This window comes from Thermobia domestica, chromosome 11, assembly GCF_964235325.1.
Source record: "Thermobia domestica chromosome 11, izTheDome1.hap1.1, whole genome shotgun sequence".
NCBI lineage: Eukaryota > Metazoa > Arthropoda > Insecta > Zygentoma > Lepismatidae > Thermobia > Thermobia domestica.
The window spans coordinates 78868208-78892015 of record NC_137464.1 but is presented as its reverse complement, the minus strand read 5'-3'; the positions used below and the strand labels follow the sequence as shown (position 1 = coordinate 78892015).

Below are 23808 nucleotides of genomic sequence, written 5' to 3'. Positions count from 1 at the left end.
ACAGAACATAGTCATAAATTGAAATCGCATTAATTAAAAAGTACCGAAGCTAATACTACGAAATATTACTATAAACTAGAATATTAACAATCCGATAAACGCGGCTTACCAAGAAATTAACAACCTGAGAAACGAGAATGGTTATTTTGTACGGTATCTTTAGTTCCTCACACTCGTTGCTGAATTCACGGAAACAAGTTATTCCAGGTACAAGGTTCTACACTTGTAAAGACCAAATATCTACGAACAAAACGTACGACCGAATTATGCAAGAGCTCAAATGAGATGATATATTCATAACTTACATAAACTTCGTGCTAGTTATATTCGTATTTGCCAACTAAATCTGTTCGCAACATATAGAATGATCAATAGCTTATGCAGTTTTAGTACTTTGCAGAACGTGTGTTCTATACGAGACAGTTCATGTCTCGTAAATATTCACATAGCAAATCGATAACTGATCTGACAACCGAATTTACATCTCACATTTGAGCTTATGAAGCAGGGTTTCTAATCCATTATATTAATCTATTATTCACAAACTCTGGAAGTCTCCTGCTGTTCTTAAATGAATAATTTGTTCGGGAATGAACAGAAAAGGTTTACCTCATATCTTCTCTCATCCCTCCCAAGAGTGAGTCATATCTGGAGAGCGCCGGGGCAGTACCTCGTTCAGAAATCAAATCTCGGCTATCCAGTCCACCCCTGTGCGGAAACCAGCTTTAGTGTCACATGTTTTATATACTAATAATGGCTTATTTTAAAGGCCCTCTCCAATTATTAACATTCTCTACGCCAATTACTCATCTCGAAACAAAACACGTATACCGCAAATCTACGTACTTCAGGTACGATCACTAATAGAAGTCAGCTCAGTTTCATAATAATCATCAGATTACTTAGAAATGTGCGCAACTTACATAAAATAGATGAATAATTTCGCTAAGGTACTCCCGTACGAATTACCCCCAACAATTGTCCGTTCCATAATTCGCATACTTTAACCAGAGAGAGCCTTTCGGAATTAAAGTACTAAATAAACCAACTAAAAACACAATATGCTTCAATTATACGATAATTCGCCTTACTTCGTTATTTTCTTCTGATATACTTAAGCAATGTTCATGCAATTTTGTAGTATTTCTTTTCTTCCTGTTTAGTATAATTTATCGTCACCATCCGGAGCAGGTTATCTTATTACATAACTATATGACGTTATTTCGACGAAGGTTCCAAAAAAAAGATAATCATTCTTATTATGAAGACAATGTAAGTCAAGGAGTAACTGCTACTTCCAGACCACTCTGCTATTTTTAGACCACATGATAATATACCGCTTCTAGTTGCCGCGTATGGAAACTAATTACGATGCTATAAATATCGCCTCATTTTATTCCTAAAATGAGAAATGCTATATGATTATCATTAATACGCATACGCACATTTCTGAAAAATAAAGGCTTCTATGGTTATCAGCTGAACGAAGACTTGACAACTTTCATAAACACATTCCAATTACTATCAGAAAATGTTCAAAAAAAAAAAAAAAAAAAAAATGAAATGAAAGCTTTAATGTCTCATTTCTGCACTTCAGGCTAAAGGATACTGATTAATGAAAGATTCAGTGAAATGATAAAACGTGGGAGAAAAGCTCACCACGCACTCTAAGTTCGGATAGAACCAGTGATCCTTCGGACCAGAGGTGAGTGCTCTATTAATGAGCCACTGTGCCGCCTACAATAGGTTCGAGTTCGAAATCTAAGCGATGCTGAAAGGCTTTCGCGAATTCTGAGGGTATTACTTTTATTCCTCTAAACTGGCTTCACATTACACATGCAACGAAGAAATCAAGGCTGGAAAATTATCAAAACTTACTGAAGATCTTATACATGTATAATTGATATATTTGCTTGTATTAAATGATCTTTGTCTACGTGCAAATAACAAGTTAATACTAGTAATTCAAACATCCGTATATGTGAGGTACGTACGTAGTAGTTTGCCTTAGAAATTAGATGTCGCTACCAACACAAATTTGTGATAGCTGCCCACTAAGAGCTATTCCTAGATACTTATTTGGTGTGGAATTTTGTTATTTGAAATGACAAGACAATATATTTAAGTTACCTTGTATTTTAACCACAAATGTTTGTAATGGTCTCTCTGCCTTTGAGTGCAACTCTGGCAGTTGTCACTAATTGAACTATTATGATGGCATCTAATACATGTGGCAGTACTTAAGGGATTTCCTAGGTGCACACATTTGTAGTTTGGGAATACCTATATAATTCAATTTTATAAGTATTCCCATTATACAACTTCACCTAATACAGAATAATTATTATTTTTTCAATAACGCATACATTTCTTGATATGAAAAGCTATTCTCTCATACTTGCTTACTCAAGTTCATTAGAAACAAAACTCTCATGCTTCAAGATACATGTTTAAAAATGTTATCTGCCTTCTTTTCTCAAAAGTAATGAAATTACGTCCATGATTATATTATAGTTGTATTCTTCACTGCAAATAGGCACGACCCAGTACCTTAGAATCATTTTTTTAAAAATATGATCAATAATGGATTAGCGTAAAGGAAAACTACAAAAACAACTCAAACTAAAATTGACAATAATATGAACGAATCCTTAGTCAAAGATCTGAAGCAGCAACTTGTGGAAGTAATGCTATTCGATATGTATAAAGGTTACAACTAGTTGATTTTCTTTCCTGCTCGTTCCCCAGCAACATTAAAATATTATATATTTGTTTTAAAACAACAACAACATTTGGGAGGTTATTCCTGACACCAAGATAAGACGAGAAGTATAGACCAACCTGGATGCACAAATGCTTCCTTTCACAGTTATAGGTTGCCGAAGAAAGAAAAAAAAAAAAAAAAAAAAAATCAAAGTTTCAAGGTTCATTGCTCCAATACTATGAGACCTACGGTAGTCGGGTCAAGACTTCACTTAAGAACTATTAAGTGTGCTGTCCAAAAGTACATGTTTCAGAATTCTGCTGTATTCACGCAACAATTTTTATAGAGGTAGTTGCTGAGTACTTCAAATTATAGGATCGTACTTCCTTTATAAAAATTGTTGCGCAAGTACCGCAGAATTCTGCGGCACTGGTACAAGGTTGAATTACCTCGTTATATCATAAATACTGTCACAAAGTTTGGAGTGGCGCTGTAGGCATCGGAGTGGCACAGTTCTGCAATCTGTGTATAAAGCAGAAGATGAATGTAGTGTGTGTGTGACAGTTTATGACATACGTTGATATTGTACTGAGTTCTGATGGAGTTGGGCGATTACGAAAATCTTGTAGCAGTAATTGCACTACACAAGGTTGGGAAGACAGCAGGTGAGATTTTCAACCTACTGAAACTCCTGCAAATCAGCAAGAGATTCGTGTATCGCGCCATACAGCGGTACACAGAGACCGGAACGGCAGCTGACCGCGCAAGGAGTGGTAGACCACGAACGGTACGAACCCCGCAGGTCCAGAAAGCAGCCGCAGCAAGAATTCGAAGAAATCCCGTTCGAACACAAAGTGTGGTGGCTGCTGAGATGATCAGCAGAAATTCCATGTCTCGTGTGCTCAGGTGTGACCTACATCTACGGGCGTATAAGAGGTGAACTGGCCACTTTCTGGCCCAAACATTAATGTCGCAGAGGGTCCTTAAATCAAAGACTGTTGCGGCGTTACGCCCACAATCTGCACAAAGATTCTATTCACTGACGAAAAGGTGTTCACGATTGAGCAGGCCTATAACGCCCAAAATGACGGTGTGTATGCCACGTCATCTACTGCAGCTGCTGAGGCAGCTCCAAGGGTTCAGAGGGCACATCATCCTGCCTCAATGATGGTTTGGTGGGGAGTGAGCTACTCAGGCACAACCCAGTGCTAACACCTAAAGTGAAACCACTGTCTTCTACCATGTTCTCTGGAGAAAGGTGGACCTTGCAGCAAGATTCCGCTCCAGGCCACAAAGCGAAAACAACCCAGGACTGGCTGGCACGGAACGTCCCCGACTTCATTCCTACAGCTGATTGGCCTTCTAGCAGCCCGGACCTTATCCCGTTGGACTACAAACTTTGGGCAGACCTTCATGCAAAGGTGTGCCATAAACGGCATCCATCTGTCGACAGTGAAACAATCCTTGGCCCGAGCAGTGAACAATTTTCCCATGAACTTGATGCGTAATGCCATTGACCAGTGAGCGGACAGACTTCGTGCCTGGATCAAGGCCAAGGGGGGGGGGGACATTTCGAAAAATGATTCGTCCGTCAGGTGTACAACATATCAATGTAAAACACGACAAAAATAAAACTGCTCTGGTATAAATACTCCGTGTTATTCACATTCAAACTTGTGACAGTATTTATGATATAACTAGGTATTCTACAGAGTGACTAAAAAAACAAGGATTTTATTTGGGTCTAGGATATCTAATTGAAGTCCGATTTTCATGCGGTTTGTGGCAAATGATTAAGGAAGGGTGGGAGATTTATGAGTGTCTACTGATTTAAATTCTTCCGTGTTAATATCAACCACATCTTAAGAAAAATGGCTCATATTAGCCAAGGTACCTTACAATTGGAATGAGGTTTTGGATTTTTGAAGCGAAATTGCAGGATACAAATTAGTCTATGAAAAAAAAGCACCATTTTGGAAAAAAATTGTTATACCGTTAATTCCAGCCGTACTTTACACACCTCGTTGGTCACACGCTGTTCAACTGATCTTTCAATAGTTCTCTAATATTTATGTTGTGGTACTATAGTACATACATGAACACTACTTAAAAACATTGAGTTTTATACATCAAGAGACCTTATAATCAAGAAACTAAATTTAATGCATTTTATCACACTTTTTGTGTAAAGTTTATCGCTAAATGGCAGGTAAATTATTGAAAGTAAATGAAAAGAAAATTGTTTACACCACAATTTTTATGACACTTCAGTCTTTTGTTTTAACGCCACGGGCAGCTCTTAATGCTGCAAATCAAACGGCATATGATGTTCACACGTGTTTCACTTTATGTAATATCCAGTTCGAGGTGCCACATTCGAACCAGTTTCTCAGTGATTTGTCTCCTAGACTGATATATCTTCCCATGTCCATTTTGAGACAATATGCCACAGAATCTATATAGGATTCATATCCGAAGATGATGATGACCACCATAATCTTTGGAAATTCATACTTTCAAATTAGTCCGCTTCACTCGGTGGTCTATGTCACGGCGCATTGTCGTCTTGGAAAAGAAATCAACTCGAATTAGGATCTGAGAAATTGTTAACAGATGGTTGTAGTAACTTTCGGTTTAGGATGTCAACGTAATGTGCCGCATTAACTTGTTTAATCCAAATTTTAATCCACCCCACTCCATTTGAAGTAAAGCATCCGCATAACACAACACTTTCGTCAAATTTCCATCTTTTGGAAATTTACTTTGGCTTCACTTTTTTTTTCCTTTCCTCATCCAAAATTTCATTCCACTGTCATTTCCAATAATCATCTCATCCAAAATTTCATTCTATGATTTCCGACAACCATTAACTACTACTTATCCAAGAAAATTACGTACCACCACTGTCCATCACTCCATGCACCGTGTCTACTCACAAACTCTCTTCTAGCGTTTACATATTTATTAGTTAAAAATGGATTCTTTCTTCGAGTTTTCTTATGTAACCCTTTTTCATTAAATCGTCTGACAACAATCATCCAGCTTATGTTGCAACCTGCATTAGAATAAATAATCGCTGCATTTCATACCCCTGGAAGCTCTGATACAGCCAAGCGAAAAACTTGACTCAAATCTCGCAGCCGTTTTCATTTTCTGCCACACCGTTCTCATTCAAAAGACATACGATCCTCTCCTTACTTCTGTACTATTCTATCAGAGATGTATAGCTAGAATTTTGGCAATTTGTCTATTTAAGTCTCACTTCGCGGTGCCAGAATTAGTCTTTGTTTACAAAGCCTTGTGTCACAATTTTTTTCCGTATTTCGAGTTTCTGGGAAATAATGAGATTCTTCAGCATCTTATAATGTACGTGAAGCACTTCCGTTTAGAACGTAAACAAAACGAACATTCAATAATACATAATTTTCATTAAAATGTACACTTTCCGTTCCAGGAAAGCAAACAAAACGAGCATGTTAAGTCTCAACCCCACTCATATAGAGTACAGACACCAAACAGAGCATCTGAACTACTGTAACACAAAATACTACTGATTTTCCCCAAACTTAAAGATTGTTGGAAACACCAAGTAGATACCAGTATGTAACGGAATGGTTTATTTAACCCTTTTAAATTTTAGAGTTTTTAAAGGTAATTTTTAGGCTTTCAGTCAAGCAGCTACAGCACCACGACTATTGACGCTAGGATCATGGTTCGTACTTTTTTTTTTCTTTTGTAATGAAGCAGTTTCCAACTGCAGTCAAATTTCCCAATTACGTACCAAATGCAAAAAATTCCCGCTCAGTGCGAAAAAGTGATTTTTTGAAAAAATCCTCTTTTATCTTGAAATTCTCCGCTCAAGTATAAGACACGTACATGCGAATGGTATAAAAAAAAAACTGCTTCATTGTGAAAATAATGAACGAGGAAAAATTGTCTTGACGCTATAGCCGATTTACCAATTTTCCCTCGATAATACATTTTCAGCCAATTTCTATGCAATCCGCTTCAGCATAAAGACTAATCATCATAGGAACATGAATCCTATATCTTGTCTTGTTCGGCATGAATCGGCCTTTCGAACGGTATAACATGCATATCCCTCTCGTGCACAAAATCGGCGAAATTACAATTATTTTCCTTGGCAATTACAGTAAGTTAAGTTTTATTTCACCTTAATTTCCACTCTTCAATTATCACATGAGCTCATGCATGACTATATTAAAGCCTTTAAATAAAAGTATCATTTAAAGAAAAAAACACGGAGGATATTAATAGAAAAAATTTAACTTTCATAGTGTTCACAGTTTACTTATACAAATAAAACGTAAGCATTTTTTCAATATTTCCTGGTGTTAAATTTGCTCTTTTGTCGGTAAGTATGTCATTACTCATGGTGGTTTATTTTCTCAAAAATGGGTATTTTCAACATATCGCTAGAAAAATCACCATCAAGTTTTGCAAGTTTGAGACGAGGTAGTCAAATGAACTAGTAGCGTTTATTCACGATCAAATATGCAGAAGGGAGAAATAATTGTAATGAATAAATCGAAAAAGCAAGTCGTGTACAATCAAGTCGAAAAATTCACTTGCGTAAATTTCGTGGAATATTGAAATTTGTTGCAAATTTCTCTAATTCGATTGAATTTCGCGTTTAATCGCGAGCGTTATATGGCCTAACAAATAATGAAAAAATATTTCTTTTAGGTACACAACATTTTCATGCAAAACAGATATTTCGCGTGTCACCAAAAAATGGTATCTCTAACTATTAAGAAACAGGCGCAATAACGTTAATTTCCGACGAAACATTCGCCAAGGTTGAGCAAACTAGACTGTCTATTCCACCTGTGCCCTCACAAACTATGCAAACTATACTTCGGCCCAACCCCGCCAACCTCTGACGGAGGAAACCCTCCCTTTGCTTAGGAAAAAGAAGTGGATGACCTCAGCTGTATTGCCAATTAGTCATTCAGTCGTTTCATCTTGACGAGTGAAGATCATAGGCTAGTTCGAGTGGCTAATAAGACAGACCACAGCAAATCCCGAGGGAGCATCTTTCGAGGGAGGTACGGGAAATTACACATGGACAGTAGCGCCAGCAGGGGCACAGCTGAGGTAGAAAGGCTCTAGTGACTAGCACCTGTTCCTTAAGCTGAAAGAACATTTGACCGGAACGCGCTTCAACAACGGCAGCAAGGTGAAAGATTAGGTTCAACAGTTCCTCAAGCACATGAAGGTGAGCTGGGATGACATGATTATACAGAAACTACCAAAGCGCCTTCAAAAATGTATTCACCGAAATGGCGGTTACGCAGGATAAAAGATAAATGTATAAGCTTTCAAATTACGAACATTATTGGAAACAAAAGTTACAATGTATAAAAAAAAAAAAAAAAAAAAAAAAATCCTTGCATTACCATCGTAACAGTGGAGAAACTATAAATTGCAATATACGCATTTCTCATAGTAATTATTATCCACGTGTTAAGTTTCGCTTTTACAGGCTGGTCCCATAAATGGAAAGTATTTTCTGATATTTTGCGATTTTCCAGAACTATTTTATTTTATTTATTTATTTATTGAAATTTTCCCTAATATTAGTTAGACATCTTTCCATGGTCATGGAAAACAAGACAAAGAAACCAGCGAAGATTAATTTTCCTCTACTCAAACGGAATACTGAATAATATGAAAGCAATACAACTTCTTATGAATTTACACAACACTGATCTAACAAATTCCTAAACAAAGCACGGAATTAAAATATTTCCTGAAATTAAGTTGACATGATGAAAGTACAAATCCATAAGACATTCATCGTAAAAGGGTTGGCTGTATGTACATAAAGGGTTATGGCATATTAACATATCAATCTTACATTACATCGGTCATTTTAGCTTCAGATTCTTTCAGTAGGATCTTCCCTCGTCGCTGACTTGTGGGTTTTGAGAAATGAATACGAATATTTCGTGTACAATCAATCATGGACCTCCTTATAGTTTCTCAAGGCCACCACACCAGAAGTAGCTACTGAATTGTACACAAGTCTATGTGCTCGCGAAGTTTTTTTTAAAATTATCTGCTACACATTCCGCAATAACTGAGTATCCATCCTCTGTCTAAAATAGAATTTCCAAAACATTTTTCAAATCACTGCGCTCTGAAGTATCGAAATTTACTCAAGTCATTATTTCCGAACAATTAAGAATTCTAAAATACTTACTCAATAATTGTTTTTCAATTTGGATTCGAAGGAAACTCTGACCTGCCTGACAACTGTCTGTCCTCTTGCGATATAACATTTTCAGCTAGTTCAAATTCATAAGATTCACTCAAACAGCAGACAAAGTTCAAACACAAACGAGCTCTAGTCAATTTATAATTTAAATGTGACCTCTCCGGAAGAATAAATCTCTGCCATCATCATCTGCAATTTTGTCGTATATCTAAAATATCCAAATTTTAGACAAAACAGTACGTGCAGCAAAACCAATGTCAATATTTTTCACAGGAAGAAAATTTCCTTCATCTACATCAATTAGTATATTGTCCTCGCACCACGAGAAAAACTCCGACGTAGTTGTATCAAATGTGTCCTCGCTCCGATTTCACAGGCGCGGGGGAGGCCGCGCCATTCGGTCGCCGCTTCGTGTGACGAACAGGCTGTACTCAAACGAGATTCAGGGTTGCCATATTATGAGCAATTGTTAAGACTAGGAAAAAGAAAATATCTGTAGCAAATAATATTGCACTTAAAGAACCGTTGAATACATTTTGGCGAGATTTTTACTGATAAATAAACAAGAAAATTGGCTATTTTTCGAGTTTCTTTGATAAAATCCTTTGTTTGATATTTTTATATTTGAGGAGAAACTTAACTGATACACATGTTGATCTCTGGCCTTTAAAAAAATCTGCGGGAGAGGGAATACCACCGTCTGGGATATCTGCGAACCAACCCCCTTGAAATTAACCCCATTTTTCATTTCAGTTCCACGTTCACATGGGGTACAAATGGGAGGCACAATGGCTCAGTGATAGGCTACTTAACTTGGTGCGAGGGTCTTTGGTTCGATCCCCGGCCAAGTAAGTTTGTGGTGGATAACATCGTGTCTGTAGGTGTACCCTCGCTTAATCCCACACTCTCATTCTACCAATTCTTCCATTACTCACTTGCCTTATTATCGTCTTCCTTAGCCTTACGGGCATAACGTGGGAGGTTAAACTGAACAATTTAATTTACATGAGATGCAAAATTACATAACTCAATTGCTCCTCAACCAAAACAAAACGATAATAAATAAAATACTGTACTTCTGATACAACAATCTTTCGCGGACCACGGTCTTCTAGCCAGCTTGTGACGCTTATGCCTTACAACTGGCATACAGATGTTACAATCAACATGCTAATCTATTTGTCTCCCCACACCCTGGAAACGTTATCCCAATTGGTAATTTCCTCGGGTAAATTTTAGAAGGTCAATGTACTGTAAATTCACTTCACCGTGCTGGCAACCCTTGATACCACATCTTTCCCACGCGGAATGGCCAGACACCGTCCACCCCCAGATTCTGAAAATAGATTTAACCTTCGTGCCTCTCTTCACCCCGTCATACCTCTGTATAGAGTTTACTCATGGCGCGAGATCTGTAGACGAACTTGAACTACAAGCTTATGGTTTTGCATCGCATCTTCTATCAGTTGAAAAGTGAGAGAGAAACGTCGATCTATAATTCAGTAAGGAAAGGTTCTACTTCTGAAGGAAAATTTTAAAATATAAATTTAGAAAAATAAGCAACATCTTCCAACGTACTTAACACGATCTGATCGAAGAGATGGGCTTATCCATTCTGGTAACTTGAATACACAAGATACGGATAACTATCAATGACTCGCTAACATTTTTCAAACCAACGCAACAAAACTTCACTGAAAGAAAAAAATAACCCTCTATAGTGAGTGTACTCAACGGTATGTTATACAGAGCTCTCAGAAATTCAATGATTCTTCAGTCCGTTACCTCAATTGCAGAGTTAAATGCTCCATGCAAAGTATCACAATTTCCTATATGTATTAAAGGGTCATTTGGCGAAGTGTTCATATTTGACTTGAAGGTGTGCAGAAATTGAAAGTTTACATTGAAATGATATTCTGAAATATATAGTGATTGCACTGAAATGATATTCTTTAAGTTCGAGGATAAAAGCGCCTCTCAAAGCGATTTAAAGATCAGAAGCTACAGAATGAACTAAAAATTTCGATGTCACATATCGAATGGAAACGTGCCCTTCCGCGGTACTCCAAAATCGCACAGTAATGTGTATCTGCTTCTTTTGACACACTTAAGAGGTTCATGAAAACCAAACATTAATCACACTCCAACAATTGAACTAATTAACTTCTAAGGTTTAGTGTAACACACACACACCTAAGTTTGAAAACTGACATCTTTAGTATGCATTGATTTGTATCATTACACTTTGAACACATCATAGTATTTGGTCTAGGAATTAATTCGTGCGGTTGGTACGCACACATTGAAGCTGTAGTACAAACACAAAATACATAAATACCTTAAGAAAAATATTGTCCATCGCTAGCCACCACTTTCGCCCATCTGTCAGGCAATGTACGGATTCCGTGGCGAAAGAAGTCCTCATACTTGGAAGCGATCCAGTCAGAGACCCATGTTTCGATATCTGCTGAAGAAGTAAACCGCTGTCCAATCAAATCGTTGTTCATACAATCGAACTAGTAGTAGTCCGAAGGAGCAACGTCTGGTGAATACGGCGGGTGGGGTAAAACTTCCCATCCGACATTTTCTAAATAGGTTTTGACCGGTTTTGCGACATGTGGGCGAGCGTTATCATGTTGAACAATAAGTTTATCATGTCTGTTCTCCCATTCTGGTCGTGTTCTGGCCAGAGCTTGCTTCAAACGCATTAATTGTCGTCGATAACGTTCTCCATTCAGTTTCACCCGGTTGCAGCAGCTCATAGTACACCACACCTTTCATATCCCACCATATGCACACCATAACCTTTGCACAGTGAATATCTCGTTTTGGTTGTGATGGACCTGGTTCACCTGGTTTCACCCAGGCCTTTTTTCGTTTAGGGTTCTCGTAATGGATCCACTTCTCATCACCCGTAATAATTCGATGCAGAAACCCCTTTCTGCTCTGTCGTTGAAGCAGCAATTCGCAAATGGTTTTCCGTCTTTCAACGTCTCTGTCTTTCAATTCATGTGGAACCCAATGTGACATCTTTTGAATCATTCCCATGGCTTTCAAGCGTTTGGAGACTGTTGTTTGATCAACGCCTAATGCTGCTGCAAGTTGTTCCTGCGTTTGACACAAATCCTGCTCGAGCAATGCTGTCAATTCTTCGTCTTGAAATTTTTTTGGCTGTCCAGCTCGCTCTTGGTCTGCCAAGTCGAAATCACCACTTCTAAACCGTGCAAACCACTTCTGACACGTTCGCTCAGCTAGAGCATGGTCACCATATCCACCAAAATACGATGACTTTCAGTCGCACTTTTCTGCATGTTAAAGTAATGCAGCAGGACACCCCGCAAAAACACTTTATCAGACACAAATTGCGCCATGTTCACTTAACTACAAACTGGTGTTGTTGACGCTTTAATCCACTGCCCTATACTACGAACGATACGCGATGACAGGGGTTTGCAACACATGTGTGGATACACGGAACTGTGGGACGCTCCGTTCGTTGCGCCATCTCTTGTCCACCCGCACGAATTAATTCCTAGACCAAATACTTCTGCTATTTTTACTAAGAATCGCAGTAACCTACTTTGTTTCGTCCCCGCATTTACCCAGTGCATCGTAGAGTCTACATTTGAGCACGCAAACATCAGAAACCCGTGGTAAGCTCTGTACGCGAGCAGAAAATGTCATTGGTATTTCGCTCACGATGAACTCATCGACAACGCTGACACTGACCCTGCTTTCCTGGATTCGATAGTAATGGGTGACGAATCTTACTACCAATACGACTCTGAAACCAAGAAAAGGCACAGAATGGCAGTCTCCCAGCTCCCCTAAACAGAGAGTTTCGATTTCAAAAATCAATGGTCATAGTCATGTTAATAGCTTTCTTCGATAGTGAGGGACTTATTCATCATGAATTTGTTCCACTTGGCACGTCTGCTACAGGACAGTATCACACAGAAGTTCTTGCCCGATTCCGACAAAGAATTCGCAGAGTACGTCCTCGTTTTCGACAGAATGAGAGTTGGTTTCTGTTGCACGACAACGCCCGCCATCACATTACGTTTCCAGTGAAGCGACTTGTGGCCAAGCATGAGATCGTGGAGCTGCATCATCCGTCGTACTCTTTGCTTGGCCCTCGCTGACTTTCTTTGTTCCCACAACTCAAAACTGTGATGAAAGGAACACGGTTTTGGATGTTGAAGACACCAAGAAGCATGTGGCGTCGATACTGGAAAGCCTTCAGAAAGAGGACTTTAAAAGTTGTTTCTACAACATATACAACCGAGCACAGAAGTGCATTACGGCAGGTGGGGATTACTTCGAAACATTAAAAGGGTACCTTTTTCATATAATCTGTTCTGGTGTTATTAGAGCAGTCCTGGAAATTAATAGCCACACCTTGTATATCGGCGGCAAGCTTCACTCTTCAGAAACATACCAAAATTATCTTCCTAACTTAATGTGGGACTGAGCTATTAAGGTTTAAAGCCCTGACGCAGCAGTTGTCCTTCGGCGTTTAAAGGCTAATAGAAGGAAGAATAATAGTTCTCTTTATGACAGATATAACATGGAAGACGATAGAAGGATCTAAAGTAAATGTAGTAAAACTATATCTTATTTAGTATTCTAATAAAAAATCCAGAAATTAAAGAGGTTGTTTCCAATCTATGGTGGCAATTACACACCTCGTGCAGCAGCATCAAGCGGGAAGAGAAGGAAGCTGCCAGTTGTGTGGGCACCTTAGACCATTAACTCTGCGTGACGTGTGGTAAATGCATATCGGGACAAATTCAGACGAAAGTAAGTGCTTATTCGGAGGGCTACATAACTGCTCTTTCCAACGTGAACTACAGCCATTACCAAACTGTGCAAGGAGCGTGGATTCACTGTGTCCAAAAAAACGGCATATCACGGGTATTCAAAGGAGCAGGTAAGGCGAGGCGTGCGATAATTCCTGTGGGCACAAACAGGCCAAACCCTGGCCTATCACTAGCCGCACACGAGCTACAATTCGGGAAGTCGGGGCTGGTCATCAGGGAGAGCCCTCTAAGCATTACAAGGTAATAATTGATACCTCGATGGAAAGTTTATGGAACACGTGCACCATTCCCGCCTTATTCGTAGAAAAAAAAAAATCCTAACAAAGAGAAAAATGAAGCTACTGTGTAGGCCCTGGTGATCTCCCTAATTATCAATCATGATTCATACATCGTTGAAAAGCTTATGGAGCACCGATTCCACAGATGTTACAAGTGCAATTCCCGCCCTATTCGTAGGTAGAAGAAAAAATCCTAAAAAATGTAAGGAAAAAAAAAATATGGGGCTCTGGAAATTGTAAGTTACAAATTCGCCACCGTCCTCTGATAGTAGAACTTTAGATGCACACAATGTGTTTCATTATTGCCCGTAGAAAATACAGGAACAAGAATTATGCTTCTAGACCAATTCAGTGAAAAGATATCTTGTCTTATATGGAATCGTCCAAAAAATAAATGTAATTTACGTCAAAAACAGACAAAAATTGACCAACCCTGTCCCTTCAATACTCCACCCATATAAGCACCAAGTACTTTTGCAGTGGTTTTGCGTCTAGCGGATTATTTAATTGCTTCACGTATCAATTTTTAGGACCGTTCTCCATGAGGGAATAAATGAATGAAAAAAACTCTTCTATCCATTATGGTACCCCACACATACATAAAATGTATATCGGCGGCAAGCTCCTCTCTTCAGAAACACACACCAAAATTATCTTCCTAGCTTAATATGGGACTGGGCTATTACGATTTGAAGCCTCGACGCAGCAGTTGCGTCCTTCGGTGTTTAACGGCTAACAGAAGGAAGAATAATAGTTCTTTTTATGAGATATAATATGAAAAAGTAGAAGGATCTGAAAGAAAATAATACAGTAAAATTTGTTAACTAAGCTACGTGCCCACCTAGCATTTCCCAACAAGACATGCATTACGTATTACTCCTAAGTTGGCCACCTGTATGTTGGAGCCTGGCTGCACAAACTATTACTAAGCTTCCCCATTCCTATTCTACATTGTCAGACATTTGGTACTTTTACATGGACTGTCCTTTGTTCTCGTCACATATTCGAACACTTTGTTCTAGAAAGCTTGAAGGGAATTTGTAACAATGCACGATCTTTATTACAATTACAAAGAAAGAAAGAAAAGTGTTTTGAATGTAGACGTTACAAACGTACAACTGAGTCTTTTAATGTTTATAGTTTGTATGACTGAATACTTTCTGGAGCTGACGATCTTATCTAAAGTGTCGTCACAACAGAGTACAGAATATACTGTGGCGTTTTCTTGATAATGCGTATTAAAATTTAGATCATAATGCGCAAATGACAAAGACATCTATTGCACATGATGCTTTTACATTTCACAAATAATTTATAGTATATTACTTATAAAAACTAATAAAGTAGAAAATAAGTTAACTGCGAATGAAGTGCTTAAATTACTATGTATAATGTCTTGTGTCTCAAAACCTGTTTTCTGTAAATTGCCATTGGCTTTCTAAGTCGCCAAATTTTAACTGGAACAGACGGTGGTCAACATATACAAGTTTCACTAACTGGGTGGAACAAAAAAGTCGAAGTGGAATATATTACCTGTAAACTTACCTTACGATATGTCTTGACATTAAAATATCGGAATTTTCGATAGAAAACGAAGCATTGTTTTACTATTGTAAGCTACCCAAATGATTAAATGTAATTTATCTCAAATACTGCAATCACCGTCAGTTCTCTTCAAGTTAGTACTGTCTTCAGTGGTAAGGTAACAAAGATAAAAACGGATACGAAAAATATGGTATGGAAACATACGTTACGTTCATTTGGTGCTACGCATTTCTGTTCCCATCCTCTTCAACACGTCTGGAGAATATTTAACTTCCAACGGGAGGATATAGGTTGGTAAATAACTTTTTTTCTTCCTTCTTTTAAAATCTGAACCATCCTCTCGTTCGCTTACATAATTCTTTCCCAAATATTCAAGTCAAACCAAATGATATTACGAAAGTTTGTTTCACGTCAAAGTAATTGTAAATGTCGTGAACAACAATTAATTAGAGCAGCATGAATCCGAGAGAAAACCACCTCTACGCAAATATTCCACCTGGGTAAATTTTGGACACATAATAAGTAAATAATTCTTCTTTGCCGAAGGATTCATATTCATATGGTTAGGACACGACTTTCAATATGGAGACGGGGTCGATTCCCGACGGGAGCTAAAAGTTTGGGTTTCATGTTAATAATTAAGTCTACATCACACACGGACGCGGTGCTCAACAGATACAATGAATTTCAAAGAAAACAATCCCAAATCCCTCTATTAATCCTTGACAATTGTCATTATCATCCTGCGACTTGACATGTTTAGTACTAGAAGGGCAACTTAGTTCTATACAAACTTCCTACAAATGCTCATCACTTCTACATATATTTGATAATACTTGAACAGCGTCAACACCGCCTGGGTTTCAGTTGAGAAAAAAATACAAATATATATTTGCTACAAATACCCTTATAGACACCTCGGGATAAACCACTCAAGTCACTTTCCATAACACCACTAATAAGACAGGCATTTTACCTAATAGCCGGGTCCTTCTTACGATAATCACATTGTTTCTGATATTCTTGCGATATATCCCTTCGCAATAATCTCGCACACTACATCTGAAAAGCAGTTATACTGTCGAATTTCACCTTTTCAAATAAACGTACACGCAAGTAAGTAGATCCTTCAACGTACTAGATGATACCTACTAGCACTAATACCACTAGTTTTCGATTCGAGGTTCTGGCGTTAATCTAAAAGCAAAGAGAAATAATTAGAACATGTAAAAACACTACAAAAATTATCAACCCACCTGTCTCGGGATCCAAGCATAGGTGGAGGTGGAGGGCCACGAGATGCGTAGTAACTATCATAACCTCTGTCGTAACTGTCGTAGAATCCGTTTCTCATTGATGGAGGGGGTGGTGGCCCCAATCTATCTGGTCCTGGTCCTCTGCCGTTCATGGGCCCTCTCCTGTCAAAATCGCGATCTCGTGAGTAAGGTGGTGCTCTGCCCATTCCTCTGCCCGATCGGCCTCGCATCGGGCCACCTCTGCCACGACCGCTTTTCTTTCCTGTTGATTGCTGTTCAACAAAAAAAGACGTATATATTAGTCCGTAGACCAGCTACAACATCAAAAAAAGGTAATTTTCTGTTTCTCGATGAGGGTACAAATGTATTCTCGGTCTTTCTTTTTTATTTATCAGTTAAAGTTGAAAACAGTTATCTTAACATTGATAGTAAATAAGTTTATCTAAGATGGATTTCTAAAAAGTGTATTACATATATACAGGGTATTAATGAACTATACTGACAATCTAAGAACTGCTTTCTCACGTCAAAATAAGAGAAAAAAGTTCCTTTACGCTGATAAGGGCCACCATCCAGTTTCTCGAATTCGAAATAGGACCTCTTGAAATTTGGCTTTTACGCGATTTTGGACAGCCCTAGCTCTGAAACTATGCACTTTTCGCCACAGGTACATACGAACTCTTTCTCTTATTTTGATGTAAGGAATCACCTCTTACAGTTTATCGGTATAGTTCATTAACACATGTATGTTGTCATTAAAAAATCCGGCCCTCGATAATCCGGTTCCTTCAGATTTCCGGCATGAATTCCGCAGTGGAATTTCATATCTGCCGCGCCACTGGTTTCGGATGTGCTGTTTAGATTTCGACGGCACTCTGGTCTATAATCAGTTCATAGATCTTGTGTGTATTTAACAGACATTCCTGTCCACTCCCTCAATTTATTATTTATTTGTTGTCTTTAAAGAATTGTACATTTTCGTTTTCCCTTAAATATGTACAGAACATAACTACCCAAAACGAGACATTTTGGAAAATTCGAACTCCTTAGGTCCAAAAGTTGCTGGGATTTTGGATGTCAACCTGCATAGGTTAAGTGCATAGTTCTCTTTCGGCAAGATTTTTTAACATATATATGACCAAACACTCCATGAGCTGCAGTATGAAAACCTTAACTCTTTCTCACCAACCGTATTCCCCGATCTCTCTCCCACTGACCAACCTCGAACGGCATCTCAATCACCTCTTGAGATGAAAGACCTCCCCTGATAACTGGACGGTGTAACGTGCGGCCAAGGACTTATCTGCCAAGAAACCCAATAGTTGGTTGAGTGATCGCAAAACTGTGTGGTTGCGAACTGTAAAATTTTATATAATTGAACTCTTTTTCACGAAACTTTGCAGCCTTTGTAACAACACACAGTCTGCAGCGTAGAAGTTTTGACAACTAACTTCATTAAAATCTTTATATATTGTAAAAAATGAAGAAAAACTACAGGGAGAACTTTTCTGTCTTGTGAATCTTTGAATTAGTATCTAATCGTAGAGAGCCATACGTTAATTTATCCTGCCATTGTAACAGTTAATCGTGACAGGATCTTCTATGTATCGGAGGTCATGTTAATGGCCCAAAAGCTACAATCTGAAACAACATGTATAATGCATATTCCTAATGTTTGTGTTAGCTGCGAACTAAAATGTTGGAATAAGAGCAACTTTCCCGTGCTCTGTTGGCTTAGTGGCCCATCCACAACATCTATGATTGGATGGATTAGAGTACAGTCCTTCTCTTTCAGCAGCGAGATTAAATGAGAAATGGACGGACATACAGTGCAACGTGGATCAGAACCACACGAGTTCCCACCGGGAATCGAACTCGAATCTCACGAGCCGACGACGCTTAAGCTAATCACAACTACACGGGGGCTAACAATCTAAACACATGCGCACTTGTACTCACTGTTCCCATTTAGAATACTGAACTCATTATAGTGGTGATTACGCCAGCGTTAATTTCTTGGGGGAACAAGCGATGGGAACGAACATCCTTTTGGAGGGCAGCTATTTTTTTTAAAAATAGGAAATTAAGTTTTTATTTATTATTTGACCTACATCATGTGTCTGGGGAGCAGTCGCGGGAACCAGCCCCCTTGGCTCCTCTAGCGTCTTCACTGCTTCGTACTTTTCCAGATAACGTTCGGAACAAGCAACTGTTTATATTTTACTAAATTGGAATCTACAGTCTTTTGCTAATCTATTGAACAAAGCATTTATTCGTTTATCTCCTTTGTCACTCATAATAAAATACCTATAAATTATCGTTTGACACCTCGTGATTTATCCTTTCATTGGATATCCAACAGAAAATGTAGACCCTACATATCAAATAGCAGTCCTGACTACGAAAAATCTATCGACAGTTCACTCACCGAATTCCAAGAAAACCTTTTTGTTCCCTACAAGAACAAAGGAAAAAAAATCTAACATGCTTATCAATGTTCCTTTATTGAAGAAAGTTAAATCCTTACACGACTAAATTTCATGTTCTCATAGAATAGGATGTGCACATTTCCTATTTATTTACTTTGTACGACAGAGTTACTATTTGTATATTCGCACGCTACACTAGGTGAGAAAGTATATGAAGACATGTAACGTAAGGGGAAAAAGTAAAAACTGTAACCATGAATTACTGATTGACTTACGTAATACGAGATGCAAAACGAAACCTCACACGAATAAACAAACTTGCCGTTACATACCAGCGCCATCACTTAGTTTTACAGTTGATAATATTATCAAAACTTAACAGCTGTAATTATAATCATAATTGTGTTCGGTCTCTCTTAGAGGAGGTGAGATTTTGAGCATTGCTATTCTGTCCCATGTGAAAAGGTGGTATGAAAGTGAGACGAGAAGCTCACTTCCCAGTAACAGGAATATTTAAGCACGTGGAATACCAGAAATATTCTGGGAAGCAGACAAAATATATTTCCTAATCATTAAATGTTTGTGCGCGATGTGATACAACATCGAGTTACGCAGCTTGTTCTTGAATGCTGCAAAGATTCGTGAAAAGGAACTTAAATATTTTCGCATCTTTTAGTTTGGAAATAACGCACCTGAGGCGGACATTTCACTCGCACCAACCTATCAGCGGAATAAGGAGTTGTCTTGTAATCGTGAGTTTTCATTTCACAAACATTATTAAAAATGAGGACTTTATCTAGTCTCTTATTAACGAGAATCTACTAGCATATTTTGAAGTAATGGTACACTCAGGATTTACTTTACGTAGTTTCCCCGCAATAGCATCGCTACAGTTTTTGGAGGGCAACCTCTTTTTTAATTTTTAAATATATAACTTTCTACCACTTTCAACAGTTGTAGCTCTCTCAGCCGCGCAGTGAGCACAAAACCGAGCAGGGTAGAATATAGAAGGGAAGGATGACATTTTAGTTACACCGAAGCGTTGGACGAAGATGCACCACGCTTTTGTGTTTGAAGCGTATATCAGAGGTAGTGGCTTTGGTAGCTACGCAGTGGAAGTTTCGGCAGCACTTCAACATTGGGAGACACGGAAGAATAACAGAACGCCCCACCAGTCGGAGATGGGTTGATCAGTTACGTTACAGCAAGGATCATGAATAAGCAACTAGGAACGCCGTGGGCAGTGCGGACACCAGAAAAAAAGAGTGTGGAATGCTATTGACAGGAGTCCGAGACGTTCACTAAACATACATACTGCAATTTTGCGCATGTCAGAAGCATGCGCCGCATTCTCCGCAGTGATTTAAATTATCTTCCGCACTAAATGCAAATAATCTAAGTTATCCAAGCGCGACTATGTTTCCCGGAAACTACTCTGTACAGATTTCATCGACTTACTGAACGAGAATAGGGACAACATGCTTCCAAACTTGATTATGTCGGATGAAGCACACTTTGAACTGACATGCTACATCAAACATGTGATACTGCAGTAATAATCCACAGGAACTATGAGAAAACACTCCATAGTAAAAACAAGTTTGGTGCAGTATTACAGCTTCCAGGATTATTGGACCCTACTTTTTTGATGATCAGCACGGAAACGCAGTCACAGTCACTTAAACGTTAGAGGCATAGTGACGACTTTCGTGATTCCTGAATTAAGACATGAGCTTTGTTTGGCCATGAGTTTATTTCCAGCAAGATGGGATAAACTGCGCATACTGGCAACTTTACGCTCAGAAAATACTGTAGCCAGCTTGCAACCTCAAGAGTTCAGTGTCTGCAACACGTGTCTCCAACTTAAAGAATCTGAAGCGTCGCTCGCATCAGTGAAGTCAGAGAAATATCACTTGCAACTCTGGTAAAAGTAATGAACAGTCGTTCGTCAACTTCGTCAGTGCATTACAAAAGACTGTGATTATCTCACAGATGCGATCTTCAAAGAACAAATAAAAGATGTCCTAAACAAACAAACAAAAAAACTTGGGTTGTCATAAAACAGCATTATTTTATTTATCAATTACCATTCTCGTCCTTTACATTCCCTTTGTAATATTCTGTATAACCTACAATGAAATTGTAGATAGTTTCTGCAGAACTACATTTATAGCGTACTAATACCTCTCGGTTACCAAGTGTTATAATTTTGATAATATACAATAAATGTAATTCCTTTGTAACCCTACCCTGCGCAATTAAACTACGAATACGTAATCCTCCCCCCCTTAATACAGACACGCAGCGATATTTCATGTAGCCATACAGCAGCAGTGCAAGTTTTCAACAAATGAGTAATTCCCCTCGTCACTTAGGATCTCCAATTAGGAACAATGTATCTCCAACAGGAACTATCATGTATTCTTCGTAGATTAACCTATTCTAAGTACAATTGCCGTAGTTTCATTCAATCATAAAAAATAAATAAATAAAAATAACCAAGATATTGCTGTTCTCTGAAACTTCGCAACACTACAGTTCACAGAAATTCGCAGTGATAATGAAAAACTACATTTTAAATCACGATCATTTTTAGTGAAATGAACTATGCTATGGTAAACACTACTCAAAACTTGAATAGTACATCCACAATCAGGCCTTCATGACAAAGGACAATTATTGAAAACCTTTTTAAATACTGGAAATCTGAGAGGTATGGCATTTATTTAACCTTCTAGACAATTGAATTTTTAATTGTCGTCGACCACCAAACGTATTTATGCAATTATATGGAAGTTTTGACTTCCCGAACCGCAGAAATTTCTTTTAAGGGTTTACAAAATACTGAAATAAATGATTATACAAACCTCAACACTTATTTGTGCTCCCATGAAATTTGCGTTGTTCAGTTCTTCAATGGCACGTGCAGCTTGCTCTTCTGTCTTCATGTGAACAAAACCATATCTGTTGAGAATGTCGCATTCGGTAACAGTACCATACTGCTCGAACAGCTTCCGTAATTCCGCAGCTTTTGCATTTTCTGGAAGTCTTCCAACGAAGATTTTAGTTTTCTGAAAAGAAAAAACGAATTCAGCATTCTTAATTCTGGACTGGTTAAATTTAATCCTACTCAAACAATAGTGTATATGAATATTCTAAATCGAAATTCTAAATCTTATTTCGACTAACATGTGCAAGTTCTGTAAACTAGGATAATTTATCAGAACGGTGTGATTTTTTCTAAAACATGATTCAATGTCATCTTACAGGAGCACAGGAGATATTCAAAAACCACTGAAAACTATGTACGCCTAATGCTCGTTACAACAGTTTGTACGAGATTTTAATGTCATATAAAAATCATTCAATAAGCAGAAAACATTGTAGAAAAATCCAGGGTTTGCTGGTTTAAACCAAAAAAACGAAAAATATTCGTAAAATCTTGATGAACACACATTTGTGGGTTATCACGTTTCACTCCTGTCTATTATTCGTATTATATCCAGACCTAAATTCCCCATCCATTACACAAAGAGATTATACTACAAAAGCAACTTTTTTTATAAGTTTATAAATGTTTCTTTTGTGATTTTTATAGTTTGTCATTATTATGTAATTGCAATCAAAGAAAAATTCTAAATCTTGTTTCGTTTTAATATTTACTATTGATAAAATACATCGAAATGACGTACTTTTTTGGGGAGGTCATAAAACTCCACGAGAGGCATTTATTGAAATCAGAAGTACCTTTGCTATCTATGTATAAATGGTTCAGAGCCAAAGTGGACTAAAATAAATCTTATCTTTATTCACTTTTCTTACTGATATGCAAATTAAGTCGTTGCATTTCTTCAACTTGGGCTAATAAAAGTCGTAGTGAACCAAATTGGACTAAATTAGTTCTTTTGCACTCTGTAATATATTGAAATTGTCCATATGTAATTCTGTATCAGTTTCACTTGTGCACCTGTTTATCTTTTTGTCCTGAAATGACTCTTGACAATTATATTAACAAGTATGTAAAGATCAGTACAACGTATTTTTTATCGGGAGTCCTTCCTGAGTGAATCGTTAGACGTATCGCATTTGTGGTCAATTAGTCCCGGTATCGAGTTCAAATGGAGAAGAATTTTCTCTCGGATGTAAGCCGAGAAGCAGTTTGGATTTCGCTTTAAATTTATGTGACCCCTTCCAGCATAACCCGGTTGTTACATACGAACACCCAGGCGAAACTAACTTATTTCTGTCCATATGTGATATAAATACGTAGAGCAAATTATTTAAACAAACAAAAATTGGTTTAAACAAAAAAAAAAAAAAAAAAAAAAATTTGCAATAAAAACCATGGTTTTTGCCAACCCTGCAAAAATCTAATATAGCATCATGGTTATTTTCTAGTGAAATCCTACAGCTATAGCGAGCCACAGTTGACTTGATCGACGGAAAATATGCGAAGTAGTCTATGAACTCTACAAGATACTGTTATAAGCACTACATTGTCCTATTAATTCAGAAAGAGAAAACGTTTAATTTTC

The 23808-nt window shown here is 38.0% G+C and overlaps 1 protein-coding gene across 9 annotated transcripts in view; it reads right to left on the bottom strand.

The window, feature by feature from the left end:
• The window catches only part of LOC145664204 (uncharacterized), a 96794-nt gene that overhangs the window by 49250 nt on the left and 23736 nt on the right, over window positions 1-23808 (bottom strand). For 7 of the 9 annotated variants that reach the window (XR_014127331.1, XR_014127332.1, XR_014127333.1 and 4 more), the window contains exons 3-5: window positions 22141-22344; window positions 16845-17116; window positions 610-708 (exon numbers count right to left, since the gene is read on the bottom strand). Coding sequence is in view for 5 of the 9 variants with exons in the window: in XM_081730648.1 (XP_081586774.1) it covers window positions 610-708; window positions 16845-17116; window positions 22141-22344 (575 nt within the window). In the remaining 4 variants the exon portion in view is untranslated. The remainder of the gene's footprint in view (window positions 1-609; window positions 709-16844; window positions 17117-22140; window positions 22345-23808) is intronic. The other 2 variants (XM_081730650.1, XM_081730651.1) reach the window with 1 other exon arrangement.